This window comes from Anopheles merus, chromosome 3R (genome assembly GCF_017562075.2).
Source record: "Anopheles merus strain MAF chromosome 3R, AmerM5.1, whole genome shotgun sequence".
Taxonomy (NCBI): Eukaryota; Metazoa; Arthropoda; class Insecta; order Diptera; family Culicidae; genus Anopheles; species Anopheles merus.
In genome coordinates this window covers 34,415,473-34,442,704 of record NC_054084.1, presented here as the reverse complement: position 1 = coordinate 34,442,704, position 27,232 = coordinate 34,415,473, and the positions used below count along the sequence as shown (strand labels likewise).

General features: G+C 46.2%; 1 protein-coding gene across 3 annotated transcripts; it reads left to right on the top strand.

Annotated features, from left to right (window-relative positions):
* Positions 1-2,028: 2,028 nt before the first annotated feature.
* Positions 2,029-26,118, top strand: LOC121598115 (neural cell adhesion molecule 2-like). 3 transcript variants are annotated; one of them, XR_006005517.1, is made up of 8 exons: positions 2,029-3,357; positions 13,266-13,619; positions 13,756-13,887; positions 16,903-17,055; positions 17,138-17,325; positions 17,405-17,524; positions 17,613-18,183; positions 18,303-26,118. XR_006005517.1 is itself a non-coding variant. In XM_041924702.1 (8 exons), the coding sequence occupies exons 2-8, from the start codon at positions 3,291-3,293 to the stop codon at positions 18,057-18,059; spliced, it is 1,461 nt and encodes a 486-aa protein (XP_041780636.1). In that variant the 5' UTR covers positions 2,029-2,366; positions 3,045-3,290; the 3' UTR covers positions 18,060-26,118. The 3 variants fall into 3 exon arrangements, 2 of the variants coding, with proteins under 2 accessions (XP_041780636.1, XP_041780635.1); XM_041924702.1 differs by having other exon boundaries at positions 2,029-2,366; positions 3,045-3,357; positions 17,613-26,118; XM_041924701.1 differs by having other exon boundaries at positions 17,613-26,118.
* Positions 26,119-27,232: the final 1,114 nt, after the last annotated feature.

Sequence of the window (27,232 nt, the reverse complement as noted above, 5' to 3'; positions counted from 1 at the left end):
ATTTGCATACTTTTAGGCGCATTTTAAACTGAGAATCTGAATAGAATGAAACTGAAATTAAATAGTATTAATATGGCTTGTTATAACATTGTTATACATTGTACATTGTTTTTAGATATTTTGAATCCCTGTCAAATAAAACAAAATTTCCTGTTCCCTAAAGGCGAAAAACGCACCAATTTCTGCTAACTGTTTTGCAAACGCCTCAAGATATGCAACCTGCGATTAAAAATACACACCCAGCAACCTTTTACACCAGACTGTCCGTTGGGTGTGAACACACCAGAACCCACCCAGGGGTGACAGCTTCTTCACCATCCCGTCACGAGCGTGTCTTGTGCTGGCGGCACATAATCGTTCGCCCATTCGCGCCCTAATTTGAGGACTGTTTGCATACTCTCACCTCTTTAATGCTATCAGCCAGCGAATAGCGAACTGCTACGTTTGAAGAGATTCATTAAAACACCACAACTTCAAGGTTTTGTGGTGTGCTTATTAAGGAAGTTTAAGCAAAAAGCGGCGAACAGAGAAGGCCAACAAAGTTCTCGACCTATTTGGAGCGCGGAAGTTTTTGCGGTCAGAACTGTCGCTTTTTCTTAAGCACCCGTACTACGTACTATGAGAGGGACACAAACAAACAAAATAAATATCATGTCAGTGGAGTTATTACAACCGTCTGCACTATTTCCGTCCCTCGTCGTTATCGATGAAAGAAGGATAGGCAGAAAAAAACATACAGCGAACTTCGTCAATGACGCAAGCCTTCGCAAACATCCTTGGCATCCTTCGGTTTACTGCGAATAGCAAAAACATTCACGCTGATAAGAGGATGAAACAAGCAAAAAAAGAAGGAGTCCACCACCTGTCAAATAAGACACACAGGAGCTGCTCGCCCTCACCAGTGAGACACTACAGCCCGGCTCGATGGCGCCATCGTTCCCTCAATCGAACGCGAAACGGTTGCTGAAACTGACAACACCGAAAAGTTTCCCATCCACTTACACACACACACACATGCACACACACTCATAAGGCGAATGACGAAGTTGTTCATTTGCTTGATCGCTGGCAGCGAACCGGTGGGGACAACTTTCCAATCAGTGTGCATGGAAATAGAAGAAAACACCAGAAAGCTTACCATCAACCGTTCAATTGCACCCATCAATGCATCCATTTAGAGAGAGAGAAAGTGTGTGTGTGTAGGTGGGTTGATTTTAATTGCAACCATCAAAGGCTTCTCGAGGAACGTCTCCCACATGGACACTTTGCCGGGACACTCCCAGCAATCGCTTAAGCAGCAGCAGCACCACCACCACCACATTAGCTAGCGGCGATTGCAACTGCGCCTGAAACGATTCGAACCGAGCTGACTACCACTTTTCACAATTCAATTCCCCAAGTGTAATTAAAATGATAGAAATTCAATCTTCTACACTTGAAGGTTCGAACTTCCCGCCTCGCGCATGTACCTCCCATTTCCACCCGGTCGGGAGAAGCCGGATTTGGTGCAGCTGGCATGATTTTAATTGCAAATCCAGTGCACTGTCTACGACACACACACACCCACTGGAGCATTACGATACGTTTAGTTTCCCGAGATGGAAGAAAAATATATGCAAATATACGTTCCAGGCATGCTGACTCATACAACAACAAAAAATACCCCTTTGTTGTTTCAACTGTCTTCCTGGTCCTGCTTGTCAAGACACGGCATCTGCGGCAATCGTGCGTCATCGGACGTGTGTGAACGCATTCGTATGATGATTATGTAATTTGCTACACTTTCTTCTGTTCCCGCACATCACATCTATCGCCAAATCCATCTTCTGCTTGTGCTCTGAAGTGGACTTTCCGAGTCTAAATGCGCTTCAGCAATGGGATGAACCCGTCCAGCCTGCAACGGCTCGGCAGTGAACTCTCCACCGCTCGGCGGCAATCGTGTTCATCCCGAACGCTCGTACGGCTCGTTGTTTTTGTTCATTCGGGGCTGTGCTGATGATACACGGCTGATGGGTTGGGTGCTGGCGGTTCTGCCACGGTTAGAGCGTGTTCAATCGCTTGCGGAGTGTCGTTCGGTTCACCAACTCGCAACGTCCAGGGCACGTGAAAGGGAGTGTACGGCACGCGATCGAGAGTGTCAATTTTCTAATCAGAAAAGTGTGTTTTTTGCGTGTGACGGAAGTGCAACTAAGCAGTGTGAAGCAGTGTTAGCTGGGGAAAAGTGCATCTTGGGTGATCGTGTGCGCGCGCGTGTGTATGTGTGTGTGTGTGTGTACATTGATTGATCGATTAAAATTAACGCGTGTGTGATCTGCAGTCAAACCCGAACCAGTCGAACGCCACGACACGAAGATTGAAGATTGATGGTGAGCGAAATTATCCACTTTGCAGCCAGGGTGTTTGTGGCGTGCGCCGGTCGACTGCAGGAGAGGAACCAGGCACCGGGGGGCTGTACACCGAAACGATAATTCAATTTATTTCGACAACGACGTCGTGCGAGACAGCAAGCCATCGAGCCCCGGACGGATTGTTCCAGCGAGCAACGGGCGGGTGTTCGAGTTAGTAGTCGCTCAAAGTCGGCTCGGGTGAGTTGGGTGGCGTTTGTGGCGTGCTTCGTTCGACTAATTAAGAGTGTCCGGCGGTCGGTAGTCGGTGCATCTTTGCCGGGGAGGGACCATCTTTTAAAGTGGTGCTTTGTCGGTGTGTGCTTTGGTTTATCGGTCGGTTATTGAACCAAAAAGCCCCAATCGAGTCGTGCCAAAATTGTCCAACAATCGCCCATCGATCGGAGTGACACAATCAAGGAAGTGGTGCTAAATTTTACAAGTGTTTTGTCGGTGTGTCGGTTTGCGTGTGTGCGTGTGTGTGCCTCACTGGACGGGATTCGATAATGAGAATATAATCCAATTAAAGTGTCCCCGTACGTTAAGCGAGCGAAATAGGAAAAGCGAAGGTGTCGTCTGCTTGTGTTTGTGTCTTTGTTCATTACATCGGCCTGTGTATTAAAGCTTTCCCTCTGAATATTTTGTGCAAAATAAAACAAGAAAATAAACAGTGAGTGATCGTACCATAATAAAGTTGCTTCTTGGAAGCCAAAAAGTGAAACAAAAAATCCATCAAAATTAGTGCTTAGTGGTTTGGTGCTGCCATAACACCATGCTACAGGAAGTGCATAACGTGTGTTAATATACCAGTGCCCGTGTCCATTCACGAAGGAAACAGGGAACAGCAAACGACCGCGGAAGGATTACTGCCAACCACGCCTGCATTCGAGTCCAGCTGACCAAACAATGATTACTCCCCGGATTACCATGACACGGATGCAGTTTGGATTCAATTTCCTGCTGCTGATTGCCGGTGAGTGTTTTCGGTGCGTCTTGCAGCGGAGCGCCACCAAGGAGAAAAGTGTCGCAAAAGTCGCGAACCAGCGCGCCCCGCACGGGTAGACAATTGGCCGCGTTAGCGGAACGTTCCTTCTAATTGGATTTGCTCGCTACAGGAAATGTGTGCGCTGCCGTTGTGCCGACGTGTATTGGCCTTTTAGCTTCCTCGAGCATTGGATATTGTGCTGAAAATAAAAGCAAAAACAAAAAACAAAAAAAAACGGATAACCAGATGGAGCGAGTCTTTGTCGCGCGGTGTTTCGTTTTTTTTAAACCTTCCCCAACCGTTCGTGGCAAGACACGGCCACGGCGAATTCCTCCAAGGTCATTGTTGTGATGGAAATCTGCTCTGCTGTTTTCGGTTTTTGGGCTAATCGCATTGTGACAGCCTCCCGTCCTACCCTTCCCTGCTGTGGGTTCGCTGGACAGAAAGATGAATGGAGTTCTCGGGGCCCATGTGTGTTCTGTCGCGAGAGACAGCGTGAAAAGGGGGAGACAAAAAACGCACCCCAACTGTCACGAAACTGTCACGCTTCACGCACGACACAGTTGGAGCGTTGTGTTGTGGGTTCTGTGTGCTGTATGCGGTCATGGCCGTTGTGCTGTGCCAAGCGTCGCCCTTTGTTTGTATGCGATGACGGTGGAGTGAAACCGACACCCGCGTTGCGATTTGCTGATTGCTCCGGGGACACTCCCCACGGGCTATGCAAAATGGAATTTATGTTCTATTCCTGATGCCGAGTGTCCCCCCTTGCCGCATTCGGTATGATCGTACAAACTGCTGACAAAGGCAGGCGCACACACACGCGTGTTGGCAACGCGTGCAGCGGAAACGGATTCTTTATGATGCACCGACGACACCCTTTTGCACTTTTGGGATGCAGCGATGCAGGGCTCCCGCTCAATCGACAAAAGGGCGGGAGGGAGGAGGTTCGGGATACGTTACACGGCTTCTTTGGCTTCTGGGAGCTCGTCATTGGCAGCTGGGATCTTTTGCCAGTGCACCTAGAATGGTTACAGCAGCCACAATTTACGCATCAACGCTGAACTGCTGATGACGATGATGATCCGTTGTCGTAAAGTGGAGTGCTCATATGTGCGTACTTCAACTGATTTATTTTATCTGCTCAAGGATTCTTTCAAGGCAGGTCAACTCGAAATGGTAAGAGCTGAAATGGGAAACCAGATGCTTTCAGTCCTTACTGCAATGTCTATTCGCGAGAAAACGGTGGTCTTTTCGCTGGATTACAAGTTTAAACTAAATGTAATCAGATTTTCCATGCAACTGACTATTTACAGGAATTACTTTGCTGATGTTGAGCTTGAGTTCACGGAACAACAATCGCTTCCTTCCCTTCTGCGAAATGTCGTTCAATAGTTCGTCTAGAAGTTATATTTAACCACCAGCATGTCACTGTGTGGCTTCGATAATGGCATTGATGTCGGCATTATTCCCTCTGTACGTCTACGTCACCGGACCGCTTCGGTCGACTCTCGGAAAGATGCAATTGTATAAGATAAGGCTTCTTGGAATACTTATTGAAATGTTCTCGGCAACTTCAATCGCATCGCGCAAACTTGTTGCGTCTAACGTGTTATTCTAGCGCCCCAAACGCGCTTCATTCTGGCACGTTTTTGCAACGCTGACAAATACTAGGAAATGAAACATCGCACTATCTATTGTGTTGCATTGGTGCAGTAGTAGAATGTTTCTAGGAATTAATATTGCAATAACAGCAAATGAGAAAGCATTGAGCTATGTAAGGTTACTCAGAAAATGATGACACACTGATACTCTAAAATCATTTCATTCCTATCTAAAATGAAGGTTAAACAAACAATTTTATCTTATATCTGGCAGCAGTAGATAGATTTTAATTGTGCAATAAATTCGGTAAAGTTGAGTACCTTCTCTTACACTTCTTTCATAGGGCGTTTCACGATTTATTTACTTGGTTTCCATAATTGTTCGGGCTCGTCTCACGATTTATTCGTCGTATCCCATAGATTTTCACCCAAACAATTCTGGAATTTGTGGAAACCCATAAAAAAGTAATATGGGAAGCATCAAGAAATTTTCTGGAAACACTCTTAGGGCAAATTTTCGGGAACAAATCAAATCTTGGGAAACCCTGTATCTCATCCTTCTTCTGTTTCTCCTTCTCATTCATCATCATCATCTTCTGCTTCTTCTTCTTTTTTATTCCTTATTCATCTTATTCTCCTTCTTCTTTTTCTTCTTTTTCTTTCTCTTCTTTTTTTATTTTTGATCTTCCTCTTCTCCTTACTTTCATTTAAAGAAGTCGCTAAAATTACCTGAAGATATCTTAATAAATTCTCTACTACTGATTAAAGAGACTTCCAGTTATTTTAAGTTTATTGTACAAGAACGCTTGCTTGCTGGATGCTGTGACGTCAAACAGCACCACGGCATCGACCCTAGAACCGAGTGAGCTACGCATAGAATGTGTAGAAATTTCCCCAAAATTAAGCATTCAAAGCGAATGCCGAAACCAATTCCCGATATGTATGCCACAAACGTCGAGCCAGGCCAGCCGGCGTACCAGCCGGGCGATAAGAAATCTACGGAAGCGGAAATTGATTAACAACCTCGAATAATTCACCTATCATTCAGCCGATCCGTTTTGAGCTGGGAGAGGGGATGAGAGTACCTTGGAGTGCCTTTCAACCGTTATCCTTCGGTATCATTTTTTATCCCCACCACCACCGAAACTCCGCATGAAAAATGTTACTTTCGCCCACCGACCCATCACACATGATTGATAGCGGCCTGCTGCGTTTCAGGCTGCAGAGCTGCACAGAGGGCGCCCTGCGAACGGTGAAGTAATGATGGTTTTCGTAATAAAAGACATCTTTCACGTGTCCTTCAATGCTCTGTTGCTCTGGAAAAACACACTCCAAATCTTCCGAAAATCTGTTTGCCTTAGTTTTTTTTTTCTTTCATTTTAAATAATGTTTCATGCTCTATGCTCTTTCTTGCCTCTCACTCTCCTCTTCACAGAAAGCGATTTTCGATACTAAACGATCCTAACGACCCGCACACTTTGTCGCGCACGTTGAGCCTTGCGCATTTAAATTCCGGTCGCTTTATCTCGTTTCTGTCTGTCCCATCCCATTTTATCCCTTTGATTTACCGCCATTAGAACGGGCGGTACCCACATCGGGACACGCTCATTGCTCATTCATGTCGGACAAGCGTAGGGTGGGGAGGAGCGTTTGTAAAATTGCACGATTCGAGAATGAATTTTTAAAAGCGCCTCTTGTTCTACAAGCCCTCGGCCGCGGTTCGACATAAATTTTGCTCGTTCAGTGCTTCGTTTTTCCCCTCCGAGCGAGTGGAATAACCACTAGAAGCTGTGTATGTGTGTGTGTGTGTGTGTGGTGAATAATATGTGACCATCACACACTCACACAGCAAAGCACTGCACACTGTCGGGGTGTCGGACGGAGGATTTGTTCGGTGCAAGGCTGCTTCATACATTTTATTTCTAATCGCTCCCCTTTTCTTAAATCCGGAAATTAATGTGTGCACGATCGCATGCACGCTAAGCGTTGCCTTCAGTGCTGGGGAAGTAGTGCAAGCTAAAAAGCAGCTCCTGCAGCTCCCCATCCCCTACAATGCCCGAGTGCATTGTATCCATTAGAGCAACATTTATCTTGCTGCTATCAATCCCAATTACCCTTTCAGCCAGAAACTCAAACTGTGTACTTCGAACTGGGGGTGTGTGAGTGTGCTGTTCGAAAGGTACAGTTCGCTTTCCCTTCCTGCTAGTGTGTGTGTGTGTGTTAGACCTACCTCAACATTTCGACCGCGCTTCACCGACAATCTGGGACTAAAACTAAACGATTATTTATTCATCACCAGGTCCAGTTCAGGATTTTTGGCCAAAAACTTCCGGCTTAAGGGGAAGCCTAAGGGGGGTTTGTAGAGAAAACAGGAAGGTAGGCAGAGGCACACCACCTAGCTGGACGATAAAACTTTGCTACCCACTCGACCTGGTCACGGTTCCCCGGACTCCCAAAAAAGCCACACTGTAAACATGGCAGCACAATTCCCAAATTCGGTCACATTTATTCGGTTTTTCGGGGCCAATGCTGGCCACTCAAAACCAGTGGTTTTCCACCTTCGGCCGCTGCGGAAAAACTCCTGCACCACACTGCACCCCCTGCACCGGGTGGTTTGAGCGATATTCGTTTGAACGTTTTAGATCAAAAGAAGATCGGTTTAGTTGTGTAAATACAACGCTTTTCCTTCCGGTTGGGTGAAGGGGAGGGGGAGGGGGCTTTCCGGCTTTAGGAAAAATCGAATGAAGTGCTGTGCGAACAGAAGAGGAGAGAAACAAAAACACAAACGACAAGCTGCCAAGACAAGGGACAGTTAAATATTTAAAACTACTCCCATCGAAACGGAACGGAATCGGAATTAATCAAAAAACTTTTGCCCCGGTCCCGGTCTCTATTTCTTTGTGTGTGAGTTCCTTTTTTTATGTTTTTACCATGCTAGCCTTTTTTGCAAGAAAGAAAAGCGTGTTTTTTTTTGCTCTTCATTACCACCAACACCACTTCTAACGCACCACTGGGTTGTGGAAACTGGAAAAGAGCCGTTTCTGGCCTGCACTCACGCTGCAAAACAGTCGCCTGAACGAGCGAGCGAGCGCAATACTGACCATTATGAGACGCGGTAATAGAGGGAGGAGGGGGGGGGGGCAAACTTTACCATTGCACAAACATCAAACCCACACAGAGCACAGGGTGTGTGTGTGTGTGTGTTTGAGTGCAGTTTGAGAGCTGGCGAAGCATCCCACCGGTGATAAATAGTGTAGTGAGTTTGGCCCGGTTTTCCCTTACCCCAGCGCCGAAGCTGCCAAAAACATGTTGGGTTGGAGAAGGGCAGAAAAAAAGAACATATCGCACAAAAATACTGCGGTTTTTAATTTCCTCCTTCTTGTGCTCTCTCTTTCTGGTCAGTGCCGTTTGAAATAAAGAGGAAAAAGTTGCAACGCAAAGCGCAAAGCCCAGAAACAGCTGATCAAATTGTGGCGCGGCTGGGTTTTTTCTTCCTACATTGCAGCTTCCCACGGGCAGCGGGCGGGCTTAGGAACTATCTTGTGCTGTTTGTGATCGCACGTCGGTCGAATAAATACTCACGCAGTGCACTCGATAGGAAAAAAGAAGTTTTTCATCTCCTCTAGGCAGGGGGAGCAGATAGCAGAAAACAGAAAACAGAAAGAGTGGGACGATAACTTTGGCATAACTACCACACACTTGCCCACAGCCACACCGGACGATGCCATGCTAAAAACATATTTAGTTAGCTTTGCGATCAAAAACATCAAAACTAGACCAGCGAAAAGAAGGTAACGAGCGGTTAAAAATGTAAAGCAAAAGCTGCACAAAAGTTCACGCTTCTTCCCTTGTCCTCCTGCTGCCTGCAAAAGTTCTGTAATATGTGCTCGTGAAAGATTATGGAAAACTTTGCATTTCTTTTTTTTCTTCTCGTTGCTTTTCTCCACCTGCCCAGTGTCTTATGTTTTCATTCCATACCCAGAAATAGAACGTAAAGAAAACGTTCCGCTTGTTGGGCTGCATGTCCCCACGGTTCCGCAGGTCCAATTACATCGCCGTTTGTGTTGGTTGAATTTATTAAAATTTTCCAACTATTCAACAACCTCCACTCGCTTGCAAACTTCCGGGCTAACATCCCTTAAGACATCGACATGCTCCGAAAGTGCTCAAATTTCAGCTACCGAAGCCTCACCTCTTGCCTGCAACGCTGCAACGCTTCGTTTTGCGCCGTAAAGTATGCAACGCGGCGCACAAAACGGCAACATGCATGCATCCGGCAACGCTTCATAAGTTCCTTTTGATGATCGGCTGCGGCTGCTTTGTGTATCGTACCAGCTTGTCTCAGATTGCACATTATCGAGTGGCTTCAGGATACGTCAATCTCAGTCAGTGTATTTCAACATTCCTGCCGGCGGTTGTTACCGACTGCCGTGGAAGACGTACGCACCGGACTCGATGCGGGCACCCCATTCGAATGCGTCAAAGTTTCCAGTCTCTCGAGTGTGGTTCATTGAAATGGAATGATTATTATTGGTGACAATGTGCAGTGAACCGTACCATCGATCAGTGCTGGTGATGTGTGTGTGTGTGTGTGTGTGTGTGTGTGTGTGTGTGTGTGTGTGTGTGTGTGTGTGTGTGTGTGTGTGTGTGTGTGTGTGTGTGTCTGTGTGTGTGTGTGTGTGAGGAAAGGATTAAGCTGCTGTGTGCTAGAAACAATGCGAGCAACGAACACACGATTACTGCTTCTAATTACCTTCAGGGTAGGAGCGAAGTGATGGGACACATTCTCGATACATTGCGGATTTTCTCGCCTTTCCTTCCATAGAATCGAACCAATACGATTCAGGCTCTCACCACCCGTCTTGCTGGCTTCGCGAACATCGCTATCGATTCGCATACACCAGGGATAGCTTCGAACAAGAGCTCTATGCCAAGACCCAACATCAAAAGGAGAGTTCTGCATCACCCGCCTTGTACCCACACACTCTCCGGTGCGCTCCCTGTGCATGATTGCGGAGCTAACTTTGATTACATCCATCGCTAATCAAAGCAAGCTGTCACTTGTGTGTGTGTGTCGACTTCACAACACAAACCGCACGCGTGCGTCGCGCAAGGACGTCGTGCGGGGCGTCGCGTATGCAAACTATGCCTAACAAATCCGAAAATTGAATCCCGCCACACTTGCCACGATGTTCCGTACACGCCCACGCACACAGACCCGAACACGACCCTAGGCAACGGTGATAACAAGTCAATCTTCATTCTGTGGTGCTTCGCAATGCGCTCCATTGCGAGACGCTCTTGGAGCACGCGGGTAATCATTGCGACTAGCGCGACACCCACCACCTAAGGTCCTGCGGGTCTGAGTCGACCCCGAGGTGAGGTAAAAAGGAGTGACTAAGCAGTTTCTGACAACACTATATCGGTATGGTACATCTTCCTCCTCATCTTAACCCAATCAACTGTCCGTGAGACAAATCCACCTAAAAAAAAAACCTTTACCCAATGTCGCTCACATTTTGAGAGCTCTTTTACGCTCCAGTCTTTCCGTTCGTGTCGCGTTGGATCCTCGTTTTAGTATGACCGAACACATTTATCAAAACGGCTGACAACGAGTGGGTGATAAATCGGAACGAAACTTATGCGGGCGCGTGTGTGTGTGCCTGAACATGAGCGGCGGAGCGTGTTCTAACAGCTTCATTTTTCCACCTCGTCAGCTTAACCGTACCGCGCAACCGTTTAGCGTCTATCCATCCCTTGCAAACCCTTGATTGATTGCAACCATCATGTGAACTTTCGTGGAACGGGTTGATAGCTTGATGATGGTAATGGTGCATAGCTTTTAGCATGAAGGAATCGGTTCTATTCGGTTCGGCTACCTGGCTACCCCGGGCACTGACATTGCCACATGCATGTAAGACATTTCCACTGGGAAGACCACAACTTCTATCAGGGTCAGAGCAAAATTTACAACGAGCTCGAGATTATTAATTTCGTTACAAGGCATGACGTTGCAAACGTTTTTGAGGTCAATCGTATGTATTTCGTTTGTGGGAATCGCCCAGAGGGCATTCTTGTTCTGGGTTTCCATTGAATCCGGCTCGAAGGACTAATATCTGCATAGCTGTTTTACTCTGTTCGATATCATGAGTGTTATGAATTATGTTTAATTTTGATATTTTGTTCTATAATCAATATCTACAACACTTTACACATTATCCAGATCGTTTCCTTGATTAAAAAGCTGTACGGATTGCATACTTTCTGACGAATAAACGTAACGCTTTATTTCTGCCAACCGCCTGCAGCTATGCAACCTACCAAGCAATACGTTCATAATATGGCCTTACATACAGCTTGTTTAGCTTGCTTAACAAGAACACGCTTTTGGGAGCCTTCCAACCAGAAGGTTCTTTCCAGACAATCCAATATCATGGCTTCGTAACGGGCTTCGCTCTTCCGCGTCCAATCCCGCACAAAAGCCTCCACCTTCTTACGTATGCGTTTCGTAACGTGTCCCGCTATACTACTCCCGCTAAAACGCTTCCGCTCAACTGCCAAGTACATTCGGTCTAGAATCATCCCCTTACATGAGTAGCCGCAAATAAATCCTTCGCTTCTTAAAGGAATCGAAAAGGCGTTCGGTGCCTCGGTCTTCTCCAAGAGATGCGCTTTACGAACATCAGATTCGCCCCACGTTCCTCTCAGGACTCTCGGTCACTGTGTGGTTGAGTGTAATTTATAGATCGTCTGTTGCAGCGACGTTGTTACGGTACGGTGTTTTGCTCCTACTACACTGCGGTACACGATTACGAACAGCATACACCTTGCTGTAAGCCACACTCTGTCCATTATACCATATTATGCCTTCCAGCCGTACATCAGGAAGCCGTTAAACAATTAATTACAATTCGTTGTTTCGCTATTAGCCATAAATTGCATTCATCTGCTTACGGGATCAGCAAGGCTGCTGGGGGAAGGGATGAAACGAGCTTTTCACCATCAATGTGAGATAATTTTAATTTAATTTAAATGCCTTTTTCTGCCCCCAGAAACGTTCCTGCTTGCTCTTATGCAGCAGTCATAAATGGAGGGAAAATAGAAACTGAGCTGAGCTTTGCAATAGGATTGACGTTTTAAGCCATCTAAACCCTTATATTATGATACAATCGTTCGCTACTTATTGCAACCCCCACCCACCGGCCATTCACAGTCCGCTACACAAACACTATCAATGCAAATCGCATTTGATTTGATTTTCCATCACATTTGCATTGAATGCGCCAGCACAAAGTTTAGTGAAATAAATAAATATCTTTTAATTCGCGCTAATATTAGCCCTGACCTGGAATGGAGAGATGCCGGGAAAATCGCTCCAAACGCCCGAAAACCACAACCCCAACACAGATAAATGATTCAACAATAACGATTGGATTATGGTGATGGTGGCACACTTTCTGATTGCAAATACCACCATCACCCTCCCGGGGTTGGCACTCATATTTACACACTCACACAGGCAAACAGTATCCATTTCTGCTAAATGTGTGATCACAGCGAATGACAAATCAGCGGTTCTGATTGTTGATTATTAGCGAGTGATTATTTGCAAACAACGGTATGGCCCTTCACTCGCTGTTGAATGTTTTATCGCGCAGAAAAGTAATCAACATTTAATTCTTTTTGTGATTTCTATAAAAGTAAAGTAATTGTATTTCTGCCCCCAGGAGAGATGGGTTATGTTTGGAGTAGCCTTCAAGCGGTCTAACAAGCGCAAAATGTCATACGGATTGCATACTTTGCGGAGTGCTTGTTTTTTTTTTTTGCTGCTTTCGAGCTAAAAAAACAAGCCCAACTTGAGCCCATGCGTCATTAACGTACTCCCACCGGGGGGCTACACAACGAGCTAACCCCAAAGGTCATTCGATTAAAAGAACGGAACAAGGTATAGAAAGAATTGAAGCGAAAGTATGCCAAATGCTACCCCGTGCTACCCACGCGCTTACGCGCAAAACTCTCCCCGTTGGTAAATTAATCTTTGCTCGACCGCCGTCACCCGCACCAAGTCGCTACGCCGGTCCGGACTAATTGACACAATTAATCGGACGCTCGGAAACGAAACCGAAGATGATTCATGGGTCTGCGAGTTCTGGGAAATGGTTCTAGCCAACACATCTGTCGCATCAGCACCTCACCCGATGAGTCAAATTACTCTGACCCTCCGTGCTCGGTGTGTGTTCATCTTATAAATCTTTTCTTTCTTATTCCTTTCCTTCTATCTCTCTCTCTCCATAGCATCCTCGATTAATGGCAATCAACAAATCTCGAAAAGTGACGCCCTGAAGCTGACGCCCGAGGAGGAGATGGCCCACTTCGTCAACCAGTCGCGCATGGTCACCTGCAGCCATCCGGACCATCCGGAGGTGCGGCTCAAGTGGCGCAATCCGAAAAATGCCATCATTAGCGAAACCAAGGGCCGGGTGCACATCGAGGATAAGGGCGACTCGCTCGCGCTGATATTCGAAGCGATAGCCCGCACCGACCAGGGCAACTGGACGTGCGAGGTGGACGTCGAGGGGACGGCCACCGCCACCGAGGGTCGGGTGACCGTGCCGGCGCTGCGAAAATCCTTTAAAATGATCGTTTACGGTACGTACCAAGCCGAAAAAGGGATAACAGGGCGTGGTGTTACCAAGCGGGAGGTTGATGTTGCTGTAACCTCTTTGTACCCTTTTTGCTTCCTTTTTTCCCGTCTTCTTTTTTTATATGGATGCACTTCCAACAGAGCCCATCTCGTTCCGGGATACCAACACGGTGCAGACGGCGGTCGAAGATAAGGACGCGACCATCCGCTGCGAGGTAAAAGGACATCCGGAACCATCCGTTTCCTGGTACTTTAACGGCCAACCCCTGTTCTGTAAGTTGTGTGTCTGTGTGTGCTACATCCTTCGTCACCCTGCATCACCCTTCTCTGCCCCTATCCCGATACCACCATTACTCAAACGAAGTGTGCATGGCCAAAAGCGTGTACGACACCGCTTCCAGCCAGGTCCAACTCTTTCCCCATCGTGCAAGCTCTGCAAAAGCTCTCACCATTCCTACCTGTGTACAGATCGCCTGCAGAGGTACAATGACCATCATGTGCCATCGGGGTGGTGGTGTTGGTGGTGAAAATTTATGTCTCTTCATCGTTACCCGTTCATGATGACCATCTTTTACAAGCGCGTCGTTCCTGCTCGTCATTGGCACCATAGTGTGTGTGTGTGTCCTATTTTTTTCCTCCCGTTCATCACCTACCTGAAGCCGTAGCAGCCATTCAGGCGCGTACAGGAACGTTTCGCTGACGCGCTCAAGAAAGAATGCAATGATTATGGCGAAGAAACATGCATTGTTTCGCTGTGATGGCACACACAATATGTGAACGATGGGCTTCGCCCGGGCAACGGATTTTAAAAGCTTTTCACTCTGACGATGATCATCGTGTCCTGGGCGGGTGTGTGGGTTGAGGTTTTTTGTTACACCCGTGTCTTTAGATGTGTGTTATTTTTTCGTACATTTACTACACCACTGCACTTAGCAACCGACCGACGGCGCACCGTGTGTGACGTGCAGTGCAAGCATCAACGACAGGGAACAGATTTCTTAACAGCAAATGATTCATAAAAGGATTTTCATCCCCCCTTCGTCGCTTCTACGCTGGCAATTGAAATTGAATGCCGCGCGGTGGAGAGTGCGCAACGGATTGGACAATGCACGCGGTGCGGTGTACTGCGGTGTAGCATAACAGCAGGCGTAAAGTGTTTCTCTATTGATGGTGATGCTTTATGGTGGTTTTTAGTGCTTTTTATGGGACGCTTTGCAATTTCGGATGATTAGTACAATGGTAGTGTGCTTTGCTGTTATGCCAAGTGTTTGAACTTCAATTATTCCGGATTGGGTTTTGATATTTTAAAGCTGTATTAACGATGAAACATTAAATTCTTCCTGGTTCAGTACTAACATGTCCTACATGAGGCGCAGTACAAAAAAAATTTTAGTTGTATGTGCCATACCTTAACGTTTAACAACATCTTTGCATACATTTAGGCGATCAACTAACACAAACTAAGTACTAGCAAGCGTTTTTTTTTGCATAAGATTTGAAATCTCTTAAATTTTACTCTAGAACTCAACACAAATAGCTTCAAAGCATCGTTGGCACAAGAAATGGCCACTCCACCCCGGAGCATAAATTCTGGACTGCAGCTAAAGAATTTAAATGAATCCTCCAAAACTTTCTACCCCCAACAGCCAGGCCAACACAAAGCCTGGACCGCTTGTTTAGATACCCTTAACTGATAATGATGCAAGCGGCGAAAAAACACTTGGATAACTACTTGAGCCACCTTTTTTCCCTCAACACTGGTGCACCTGCCCTGCAATAGAGAAAACGATACAATTTCCAACACTCCTCAAGCAACGTAATAATAAAAAAACAACACCAACAACGCCCAACTTGCTGCTTCTCGCGAAATATTCGCCCCGGCAGCTAACCGCACCCGCTGCTAAACCCACAACGCTAAACAACTTTTTACAGCGCCCGACAACTTACCCGCCAACTATACCACCGGCAGCTTCAACCCGCACGTTCGCTGCTACCTTAAAGAAAGGAAACGATAAACCACATAAATCGTATCATGGAGTCGACCGTCTAGCGGCTGAGCGGCCGCCCGCCAGCGCTTGGAAGCGTCAGAAGTTGTGCCTCAAATTAATTGTTACAGCAAGGATGGACCACTCCTTATCCGTTCTATCCAAACACACACACACATACAGACACAAGCAAGCTGAGCAAAACTCCCATAACCCAACCCAAAAGCTCGTTCGCCCTCGTTCTCGGAACGGAAGAGCGATAAATAAAACACACAAACAAAATACTTCCTACAGGCAGGTGCACACGAGGGGAGCCGGGGGAGTGTCTGCGAGCGGGAAACGAGGATCCGGAAGAAAACTAGAACTAGAACCGCAAGCCGGAAGAAAAACTTGCACGCTCCAATGGTTCGGCGCTTTCCAGCGGGGTTTTCCTACACAGGCACCCTCTCGGGCGCTTTTCCCCATAAAATATCAAAAAACTGGAAAGTCATCCCGCAAAATGCGTCGACGTAAAGCGAAGTGGAACACACACACAAACTCCTAGCGAGCGAAAACTTCGCGCTGAGATCTTGGAGCAAAACCTCGTTCAGTTGGTAACGGTGCTAGTTCAGCTTTGCAATACACTTTTGTTATTGTTTTAGTACGCCTCGAGTGGCACGGATTGCTTGCGAAAGCACTTTTGCCACAAAAACAGCGGGGCGGTAAAAAAAAACTCATTAGTTGGATGACGTTTGCATTCGGTGGTTGAGAAACAAAAAAAAACCGCCATGACACTGTGTTATACCACTTTTGTAGTCCAACCGAGGTGTAAACATTGTCACGAAGTTGTGAAACCACTCCGGCGGTGTGGAACGTCGCGAGATAGTCAAAAAGATGCCTTTGCGAGATGTTAACGAGATAGTTTTGATTTACCGATTGCATAGCTTTAGGCGTTTTTTTGAAAGAATGTTTTTCGCCTCAAAGTATGCAACTGTCATTACAGAATGTTTATATTTAGCACTTTTTACTCAATTTAGGTCAATTTAATCGATTTCTGTCACCTGGGTCCTCGTCGTGACAAAGGCTATATCATGCAAATATGTTCACACATTTTTCTTCGCACGCTTGACATTGCGCTATCGATCTGGACCCCGACAAAATCTTCTCCCAAACCGCACCACTACCCTCATTTGCATATAATTTGAATCCTAACAGCAATTTGATTGTTTCCAATGCCAATCCCGACACCCTTTTCCCGTTATTTAAATTTTGCCCACTTTTCACCTTGTTAACACGACCGTTGCTCATATCCACCTGCCTGCAGTCTCCAACAACGGACGGTACAGCAAGCTGGCCGACGGTATGTCCATCAAAAAGGTGGTCCAGAACGATAGCGGCGAGTACACGTGCAAAGCGTTCCAGATCTCGGCCACCGGTAGCAGCTTCGAGGAGAAGACGATTCGCCTCAACATCAAACGTACGTACACGGTGCCAAACCCCTTTTTGTTCGCTAGGTGTAAATGCGATTCCGTTTGAGCCTGTTTCCTTTTCCACCGCAGACAAACCGTACATGCCACCGTGGAAAAAATCCATCTCGGACGCGTACGGGTACGTCGGCGGCATGGTGAACCTTACCTGCGAAGCGACCGCCGAACCGCCGGCCAACTTCAGCTGGTCCGCCAACAATAAAAAGCTCACCCCGAAAAGCCACATCATTTACAACGGGCGCCACGTGTCGATGCTGCAGGTAAAGGGGGTGGTGGAGACCACACCACGGTCCGTTGCTACTTCTAATTCATTTCCTTCTGTTTCTGCGTTCCATCCAGATCATGATAAAAACCAGCAGCATATTCGGCAAGTACAAGTGTGAGGCGAAAAACGAGCTCGGGTCAGTGACGCAAGAGATCCACCTGAAGGAAGGCACCAAACCCGATCCACCGAGTCTGGTGAGTACTTGGAGTGCTGTATTTTATAACACCGCACACACCCACTGACACGTGACATTTTCGGGCCCCCTTTGTCCAACGCCTTCAGTTTCAGCTGCGCGGTGTCAACTCGGACACGCTCGACATCGACGTCGGCGCTACGAAGTCCCATGACATTCCGCCCGACCCGACCACCGTCATCGGGTACCGGTTCGAGCTGATGCCAACGGACGAATACTTAAAGTCCCGCTCGTGGGACCACGCCAGCCGACGTGACTTCGACGTGGCCGACGGTGCCACCTATCTGCTCGTGCAGCTCATACCCGACACCAAGTACCTCATCCGGGTGGCGGCCCGCAACGCGGCCGGCCTGAGCGACTGGACCGAGGTGAAGGAGTTCTCGACCCACCCAGTGCAGCCGCACGGTACGAGCGGCTCCAGTGCCCAACCCACCGACGTGTGCTTCAAGTTCGTCTGGCTGCTGGCCGTGGCGCTCCCGGCGGCCCTATCCATCACGCATCACCGGTTTGCCGACCTGACGAAGGGACGGTTTTAAATCCCCTACCCCCGCAAAAAACCCCCAGAGCTTCCGTTCGCGAAACGTAACCTTAATGCGGGGAAGCTAATGCGTTGGTGGGTGTACATTCGCGCCCACACGGGAAATTAAACCAGAAAAAAAGGTAAGAGAGAAATTGGCTTCACATCGGCAAACACTTCCCCCCCACACACACACACACACAACTGTCTTCACACGTGCGTTTACGCCAGTTTGGGTGCTTCCTACACACCAACACACCAGGTTGCAGGCGAATGATCGATCGAGCATGATGACGAAATCCCCGCATCGCAAGCGGCGCGTCCGTGATGATGCGTCGTACATGATGAGAAAAGTTTTTAGTGTCACTTTACGGAAATTACACTCGTTTAGCGCGCGATGGTAGTTCATCTTCTCCTTATGACATACACAGACACTCACCAGCACGAAGAAAATGTTTTGTAAGGCTCTAGTGCATCATTCAAAAGCGGTACGGTAAGATCAGAAGAACGAGCAAAAAACATCCCCGGCATCGAACGTAAAATCGCATTCCATTGAGAAACAGAGATTTATGGCGACAAAAAGAAACAAACATAAACACTATTAAAAATGAACGTTGTAGTGCGGATTGCCAGACTTCAGGCGCATCGTAAACGCAAATTGAATTCGTTGCGCCTAACAGTATGCAATGCGCAGTAATGAAGGCTCCTTTATGCACAGTAAACGCGGTACAGCGATACACATGGAAGGACACACCAACACACAGAAACACATCCCTAGAGCCAAAGAAAACCCGTCTCCCTTAGAAGTTTAGATAAGTATCGAAGAAGAAGAAGAAGAAAAAGAAGAATAAGAAGGAGAAGAAGAAGAAGAAGAAGAAGAAGAAGAAGAAGAAGAAAACTTTTCCGTATGTTTTTACGTGTATATTAACTAGTTGCAGGATGCAGAGTGTACGAGGATGTGTTCACAAAAACACACTCCGAGAAGATAGTGTGCGTATGTGCGTACGTGTGCGTGTATAGGTAATACAAAAAAGTTACTATAGATAAAATGGGGTCCCACGGGGGGACTAACTGCACTAGCTAGAAGATAATTATGGCCTGTTGTGTTTTTGATATCTGTTTATGAATGGCAAGAACGTTACACCCTTCACCCTCTTCCCCCGCGTAATAACGTGTTAAGAAGGAAGGAATTAATAGAAAACAACACCCACACTCACTATCCACACTAGTGATGTGCTCTTTGCAGCGCTCACCCACGACTCCGATCTGACTCCAACTATTGTTAGTCCAATCCCGTCTCCGGACAAATCGGAACCACTAGTTCCGCCCGGAGTCGTTATTGCCCGGATTCATCCGAAGTTGCCCGGAGTTGTCCAGAGTCGTCTAGAGTCGTTCGAGACAGGCTGGAGTCGTCCGGATTCATTTGAAGTTGTCTGGAGTCTGCCCAGAGTCATCCAGAGTCGTCCGGAGTCATCCGGAGTCTGGATAATGCCGGACGCACCTACCTTCCAAAATGTTCAAGTCGGTCCCAAAACTTTCGGATTCTGATGGGAATCGACTCCGGATGTTTGCCAACTGTACCCATCACTAGTTCATACACAAACAAAACCCCCAACCACACTTTCCGAGGAGAAATGCGCAACTTTATTGCATCGTCAACAGCCGTTCGCCAGTTGTTTTCCCTCAGCAAGAACTCCCTGCCAAGAAGAAACTTTTCCTCCCAAAAGCCTTCCACTCAATTATCGTGCGGCGAGGGCAAAATGAAAAAGAAAAACCAGTGCTTCGTTTATTAAATTCTTGACCTCCTTTTCTCGGGAATCAACTCATTAGCTGACCGTGTCGGCGGTGCCGGCATCGTTTTAGGCACTCACAGACACTCACATAATCCACCGTACAGGCTGCACCTGCTTACCTGCTGCCTAGCGAAAGGAACTACCAGCACCCGGACCCGGGCAGGCAGCCAGGAGCGGGAAAATAAGTTGCTCCTAACAATTGGTTTAGCTTCTTGCTGTAGCGACCCCGCTGTAGTGTTTTATGTCCGCGCTATCCGGATTTTGGAGCGAGCGATCGTTAGCGAAAACGAGCTCTAATCCTTCTCCGACATCCAAGCGCAAGCGGAAGAGTGTTCTGAGCTGTGCTGGAGGAAACAGGAAAGGGGTGCTAAGTCGTGAGACGTTGCAGTGTTTCCGGTAGGTTGTTGCAGTTGCTGCCAACTGACGACCACTGATACAAAAGACACACAGCAGCAGCAGCAATCTGTGCAGCAAGGGTGCATCTAGATGCGCCGCTCGCCTTCTTTGCAGATGCAATTAACTAGATAAAAAGGTTTCAATTCTACACCGCGCCACTTTTCGGGAAAAGAGATGCAGAGATGGTGCAGCGAATGGAAAGCTTTCAGTGCTTCATTTGGGTCGAATGGTTTCGGTGTGTTGAGATCCTTTTTTTTTTTTGCTGTACGTTCTATTTAAGTTTCATTCGACATGAATTTTGCACTTCGTTGACACATTTCCATCTTTGGTTTGCTGGCTTTCGGGGGCGGTCGGGGAGGAGACCTTCATCCTTCTTCTTTATTAGTTTTGTTCTTGTTGCTAGTTTCATTTCCCTCTTACTCCTGTTTCCACTTGCAAGATGAATAAATATAAAAGTCTCACCGGGTTGGGAGGAAATCGGGCGAACTCCTGCATGGACAGTCACGCTCTTTTCGGTGGGAATTCCGCTTGATCAGCATTCCCGTTTTCCAACCCGTTGCGGCCACACAAGAAATCTCGCTCATAAACAACGGCACATTCACATTCGCAGTACGATAGCAGTAGAAAGCTTGATACACACACACATACACAGAGCAGAATGGAAACGGAAAACGGAATAGTTTTCTATTTAAACCAGAAACGATGCGCTCGCTTCCAGTTACCGGCAGGAATGGAAATTGCACCTGCACACACTGTTCCGGCTGTCCGTGCGTTGCTATCATATGCGAACCACACGGTCTGCACGGTAGAGAGATTGATGCTACAGCTTTTGGTGTTGTTTTCGGTCCGAGTTTTACTTATACTTTTTTTGAGCTTTTTTTTTTTGCTTTTTCTCGCAAAACAACCATCCGAGCGACATCAAACGAGCGGCTGCATCTTGATGAAGAGCACTTTTTTCACTTATTTCTGTCCACTGAATCGGTCTTGTCGGTCGCTTTAGAATGCAAAATATGCGAAGGTGCGAGTAGAAACTGTCCTTAAAAGAAGCAAGGCAAAGAAAGGGGAAAAAACAAATCATTTAAATTTAATAGCAGCTCTTTAAAAAACAGACGAACAAAAAGCAAAAAGACGCGAAAATTGGGGCAAACACATTTTAAATTCACTCTCCAACTCGCCATTTCTTTGCGGGCGACAAATTTACTGGCTCGCCCCAGTAACTTCGCAGGAAAATGCATTTCATCTGCTCGAATAACACCTCCAGCCCGGAGGTTGAGCGCGCTGCTTCACGCCACAATAATTGCATTTCACTTATTAAATCAACCCAATTTTGCGCGTTCCTTCTGTCGCTGTCACGTTGGCAAAAGAGAGAGAGAGAGAGAGAGAATGAAAAAAACAACGTCCCATAGCGAAATAATAAATTGATCCGCGTTCGGCTTTCGGCGCGCACCCGAAAAGTGCGCACATAATCGAACGCAACGTGCATTATGTGCATCGGGGAGGGCAAAGGCGTTATTGTTTAAATACAACGCTTCCCCTTGTGTCGCACAGCGCGATCGGTTCACCTTCAGTGTCACGTGGCGCGTTCCGAAAGTTTAAATTAAAATTTCCGTTTTTTTTTTGTCGCTGCTCATCGTCGTCGCTGCGTGCAAAGTGCAATGAAGAATCTACGGAACACAGCAAGGTACACGCGCAAGGGTGAAATAGCTGTGAAAAACTTTCCGCACAAGATTCGCCGTGTCGCTTGCAGTGTTTGTGCCGTTATAAATACGCTCTTGCACTTCATCGGCTGACGATGAGCCAGAGCGCGCTCGGAAAGGGCATTAAAATAACTTTTATGCTTATCATTTTATGCATCGATGCGAGCCATCTTCTGGACAATCTTTTCCTCCCCAGTGTTGTGTTGAAGCGCACTATCGCATCCTTTCGACAGGACGATGAAAGTTTCAACAGCGGGCTACATTTTTCCCGCTCGCAGCACGATCATGCGATGATGATCATGGTTATCGTAAATTATGATACTCTGATCCGTTCGGTGTTTTTTTGCAGCGGGTGACAAGCGAGAAGGAGCAATATTTTTTACGCTTCTTTTTTTTAGATGACTTTTAACTCCCCGTCTGAAAATGGGATAAGCAAATTTGCGAGCTGAAATAGAAAGGAGCAGGAAATATAAATTAAACCCAACTTCCACTGGAACTGAACGCTCATCTGTCGAAGGGATGGAGAGCGATCCTGTTTTCAACCCTTTCTTTTTTTAAACAAAACCAAATAAATTGTTCCGGGACCGCTTTGACGTGTTTGTTTGCTTCCATTCTTATGTGTTGTTGGTTCTGTTTTTTGTGTTGTTTTTCTTGTACGTTCCAGTTCTATTTTAATCCCTTACATTTGTAGGCTTTACTCTATTTTTTCGACAGCAGGCGAACCGAAACCAAACAAACAACAACAACATAAGCGGAGTGTTATAGAAAATTGAATATCGCGATTAAAAACCATTTCCAACTAGCCCACAATCCACAAAGGAAGGATCGACACGGGGTACATGGGGTATGAGTGATAGTGAAGCAAACACGAAAAAACAGAAAACCCCTCCAAATGGCCAGCCCGATCACGAATTGATTTGACCATAACCGGGCAGACGGGCCGAATATTGCACGTTGGCACAACGAACTGAAACGTGCAAGGAAACCCAAAAACCGAAAAGCGGAAATCCCAGCAGCACCGTGCACCACAGACGAGAGGACGTGTGCATACGTTCAGAAAAATCCTCAAACACACACACACTGCTTTTCCACCGTTTCCGCTTACGGTGGATCGCGTTTTGTGTTTGTGTGTTTTTATCCTTGTTTGGTTATGTTTTTTTTTTGTTTCGGTCATATTTCGAGCTTCCATTATTTTTATTGAACCGAACAAGCGTTCTTGTGGTGTGGGTTAAAGCCGGGCGCTATCTAAAGCGTAAGGATGTTATAGTTCGAATGCTATCATGGAGCACCACAAAAAAGGGCGCGACGTGAGGGTTGGCGAACCGAAACGGCGAAACGAGTGGCTATTAATTTATTTATCATTTTGCTTTATTTTACCAGCTACAGTCATGTGAGTGTGTGTGCAGGCGGTAGAACCGGCGAGATACGCTTAACTCAGCTGACAGATCGCCCTGTTTGCGCTGTGACTAACAAGGTGCTTACAGAGGGGTTTTGGGAACATTTTGCCATACAAATTGCATAACTTTAGGCGTTTTAAGGCGCAAAGTGTTAAAATGACATATTTTTGTCATTCTTTTTATTTTAACAACAACAGGAGCGTAAATTATCAAACATAACTCATTTACACTTTGCTTCTTAACAAGGTTTCTACCGATCGAAAAAGCATTTATTGCACCTTAATAAGCCAAGGACTGTCAAGGGCTCGCCAAAAAAAAAAATCCACACAATAATCTGCACGCATTCTCGCTTCCGGATGTTTGGGCCGGGTTCCTTCCCGCACCACTTTTTTCCCACGAAATCGCCACGAAATGATTTATTCATCACAGAACGAGCCCCTTTACCCGTTTTGTGTTATCGACAGCTTTCACAGAACAAGAGATGTACCTCTCGCTTGCTTTTATGTTTTACCTTCGTGAATAATTACATTTTTGTGTATAAAAACCACGTACGAACACCCTTTTTCGGCAGCATTATGTGTGTATGAACGTGAGTGTGGGGCATCTTTTTTTTTGCGTGTGGAACAGGGGGTTACGAAAATGTGTTACGAAGATAATTTCCAATACTATATGCTGTGAATAATTAGTGCCATACACGCGAAAAGCACGATTATCGTTGTAAGCTCGCTGTTGCTCTGCTGCGTACGTAGCAAATGTGTATTTGCTTGCCTCTGGATCTTAAACTCATCTTACCCGTTGTTCTTGTGCGATCATTTATACCTACGACACGTGATAAGGATAAGGATGGATAGTGTTTTCAGCAATGAATGTGAATAGGTGTATACATTTAACATATTTTGATTATGTGTGGCGCTAGGCTTTCAATATTCCGTTTGTTTTTGTTTCCGTTTATAGCCTCTATGCATATTGATGCGTGTTGATTTTCAATTGCCTAAGAGCAAGTTTCCAATGAATTCAATCCACATGGCAATTTGGTGCTAAATATAAAACACCTCAATACTAACCTGGTATTGAGAAATGACCTGTCATTGAGCTTCATGCATGCATTCAGCACTTGTTCTTGTTTGTGTAGAGGTGGTGTATCGAATGGAATAAAATTAAATTAAACCAATTCATCATCGTGAGACAACATACAAATGAAACAACAAAAAAACTGAAACAAAAACCAATAAAATCACTTCATTAATCGTGAACGACATCGATCATTAAAAACGCTGTCCGAGTTGATAGAGACTAATAGAAGGTCAGCGTTCCGTTGTGTTGTGTGCAATTCTGTGTTTTCTATCATTATCTCTCCCACTACCAACTTCCCGCACCCCCGCAGCTGCGCCGTTATCACGAATGGTTAATTATGAGTAAATAAAATTTGGATTAAATCAACCATAACTCATCCGTCGGGTATGTTCCGTCGGGCCAGCGCTGGGTATAATCAGTAGCGATAGAGAAAGAAAAAAAGGGAGTGCGAACCGAAGTCAACATTACTGGAGGGCAATGCAATGACCTTACCTCCCCCTTTTTTTTGCACCACCCTCGCGTCACGGCACCCGGAGTCACGCAGTACACACAGAGGTTAATTTAATTATTTATCCTCCAACTCGGACTCACACACACACACACTCGTAGGATCGATACTAGGCGTGTCGGGGCCGGTGCCGCAGTGAAAGAAGTGAAATACAGTGAATTGAAAAAGAGATAGAGAGAGAAAGCGAAATAAAATGCTTCCCCAAACCCTTTCGCTCCCTTTAGCGCCCTCCGCGCGTTTGTAAACTGACACGCGGACGGGCGCTATGGTTGTTAATTGCTAGTAATTAAAATTATTATCACCAACAGCACAAGAGCGGGTGACGAGCGGGCGAAGGGAAGGCACATTCTCACACCCTCTTCATGTCGTTGCATCAAATGCAACAAATTATTAAACAATCAAAACCGGGCACCCCGGGGCAAAAGGGAGCCGAATGGAAAGGGATTGCGGGAACGAGTCATATGGTGCAATCAGTGCGATACTTCTGGTTGATTGAGTGCGACCAAGATATGGCTACGGCTGCAATCTGCTCCGACTGCAATCTGTTTTGCAGTTCACAGTACCATTTGCTTATTTATAGAAAGTGTTTTTTTTTTCTCTCGAAAATGAACTGAACTTCCCGAAGAAAATAAAAACAGAAAATAAAAATAAGTAAACACCACAAGAAACACACACATACAAACACACGAATAGATCAAATCAACAGTTAAGCATTACTTATCTACTACTCCTTCTCCTTGCAAATCCCCATAATCATTAAACTGTGTAGTGTAAACGAATACTAGCGAAGGAATGGAATGGAATGGATTTGAGAAATTAAACGAAAACAGAAACGGATACATTATAAGATGTAAAAGCGAAAAACTAAATCAACAAGACTTATCGAAGGGAAAGAAAAAGAAGAAGAATAAATAAAAACAAACTTAGAATTTGTAAAAAAAAAACAACAACAACAACAACACGGCAAACCGAAACAGGAGATTAAAATTAAAAACTTCAATAAACCGTAAAACGATGCATAACTATACGAACGGAGAATGAAGAAGGTAGCAAACGTTATTGATAAACTAATTACACAACACGGCAAGCAGGCGGAAGAGGAGAGGAAGAAGGAGGATGCTTTTCACTAGAACTGTCGTGTTTCACAATCGATAACCACCTTGGGAGGAAAAAACGATTCCGGTGGGTGGCGCTGGTAAATGAAACAGGAGAAGAAAAAACAAAAAAAAAGAGAGCAAAGCCCAAAACAAAGCAAGAAGTAAAGAAGAAACAATCGGCTAGCATTAAAGTAAACACGAAACTGTAAACCAATAGAGAAAGCAAACAATTAAACTGAACGAGAATTGAGAACGAAATAATAAATCCAAACAACAACAAACAAACCAAACGAGTGACTGATTCAGGTTTGCAAACTTGCAGCCTGCAACTTGGTTTATACACGCGACCGATCGCAACCCAAACGTGCTATCCGAAAGAGAAGGGACAATCTTACCTTAAATGTTAACTTTACCGTACGCATTGTTGCTGGCTGCTGTGTACTGCACGCTCGGAGTAGAAGGGGAACCTCACCTTCGATTGCAGCTGATTGACTGCTTTTGCGCTCTGCGCTCTGTGTGCGTTTGTTTTATTTTTGCGTACATTCTTGCGCCTTGGCGCTGCCGTACGACCTTGCACTTGAGCACGGTTTGCACGCTTGCAGAATTTTATTCGCGCGAAATTAAGATCAGTTTGCCGCTCGATTTGGTGCGCGCAAGATGTGTGTTTTTGGAGTCCGGCTGGGTGTGTGCCGTGTGAATACGAAATTTCGCATTATACCACACGCCAAACGGGGACGTGGTGTCCATGTATAAAAGGTGTCAGCGCGGTGACGCCAACACCCCATCATATGATGATGCCCCACGTACAGGAAGCTGATTGATTCGGAAATGTTCTAGAATCGTAAAGTTGGGAATTGACATTGGCACTACAGTGCGTTTTTTTTTCGGCCAAAAAGAAGCTTTTTATTACATTTTTTGTGAGGTGTTGTTGAATGTGACTTAGCGTGTATGGTGCGCACTTGGGTCCGCTAGTGCATCCGGTTCGGAGATCTCTTCCCTTTCTCGCAGTGGTCCATTATCGATCAGACGGTAAGCTTCGGTTCCAGGTTCTAGTACACATAAGCGGCCGGATAGGATGCACTGTACACGGCCGGAGCGGCATACGAAGTGGTGTAAGCGGTCGGGATGTAGGCTCCGCTGGAGTACACTGTAGCGGCCGCTGGCTGACGGTAGCTCTCGCTATAGCTGTACGAGGCCGGTGCGAGCAAGTACTGTGGCTTCGGCGCGGCA

Excerpts from the sequence above, each read along its gene's own strand:
- LOC121598115 (XM_041924702.1), top strand. The coding sequence starts at position 3,291 with ATGATTACTCCCCGGATTACCATGACACGGATGCAGTTTGGATTCAAT. Across the intron at positions 13,888-16,902 it reads TAACGGCCAACCCCTGTTCT|TCTCCAACAACGGACGGTAC; the intron begins GTAAGTTGTGTG and ends ACCTGCCTGCAG. Across the intron at positions 17,525-17,612 it reads AACCCGATCCACCGAGTCTG|TTTCAGCTGCGCGGTGTCAA; the intron begins GTGAGTACTTGG and ends CAACGCCTTCAG.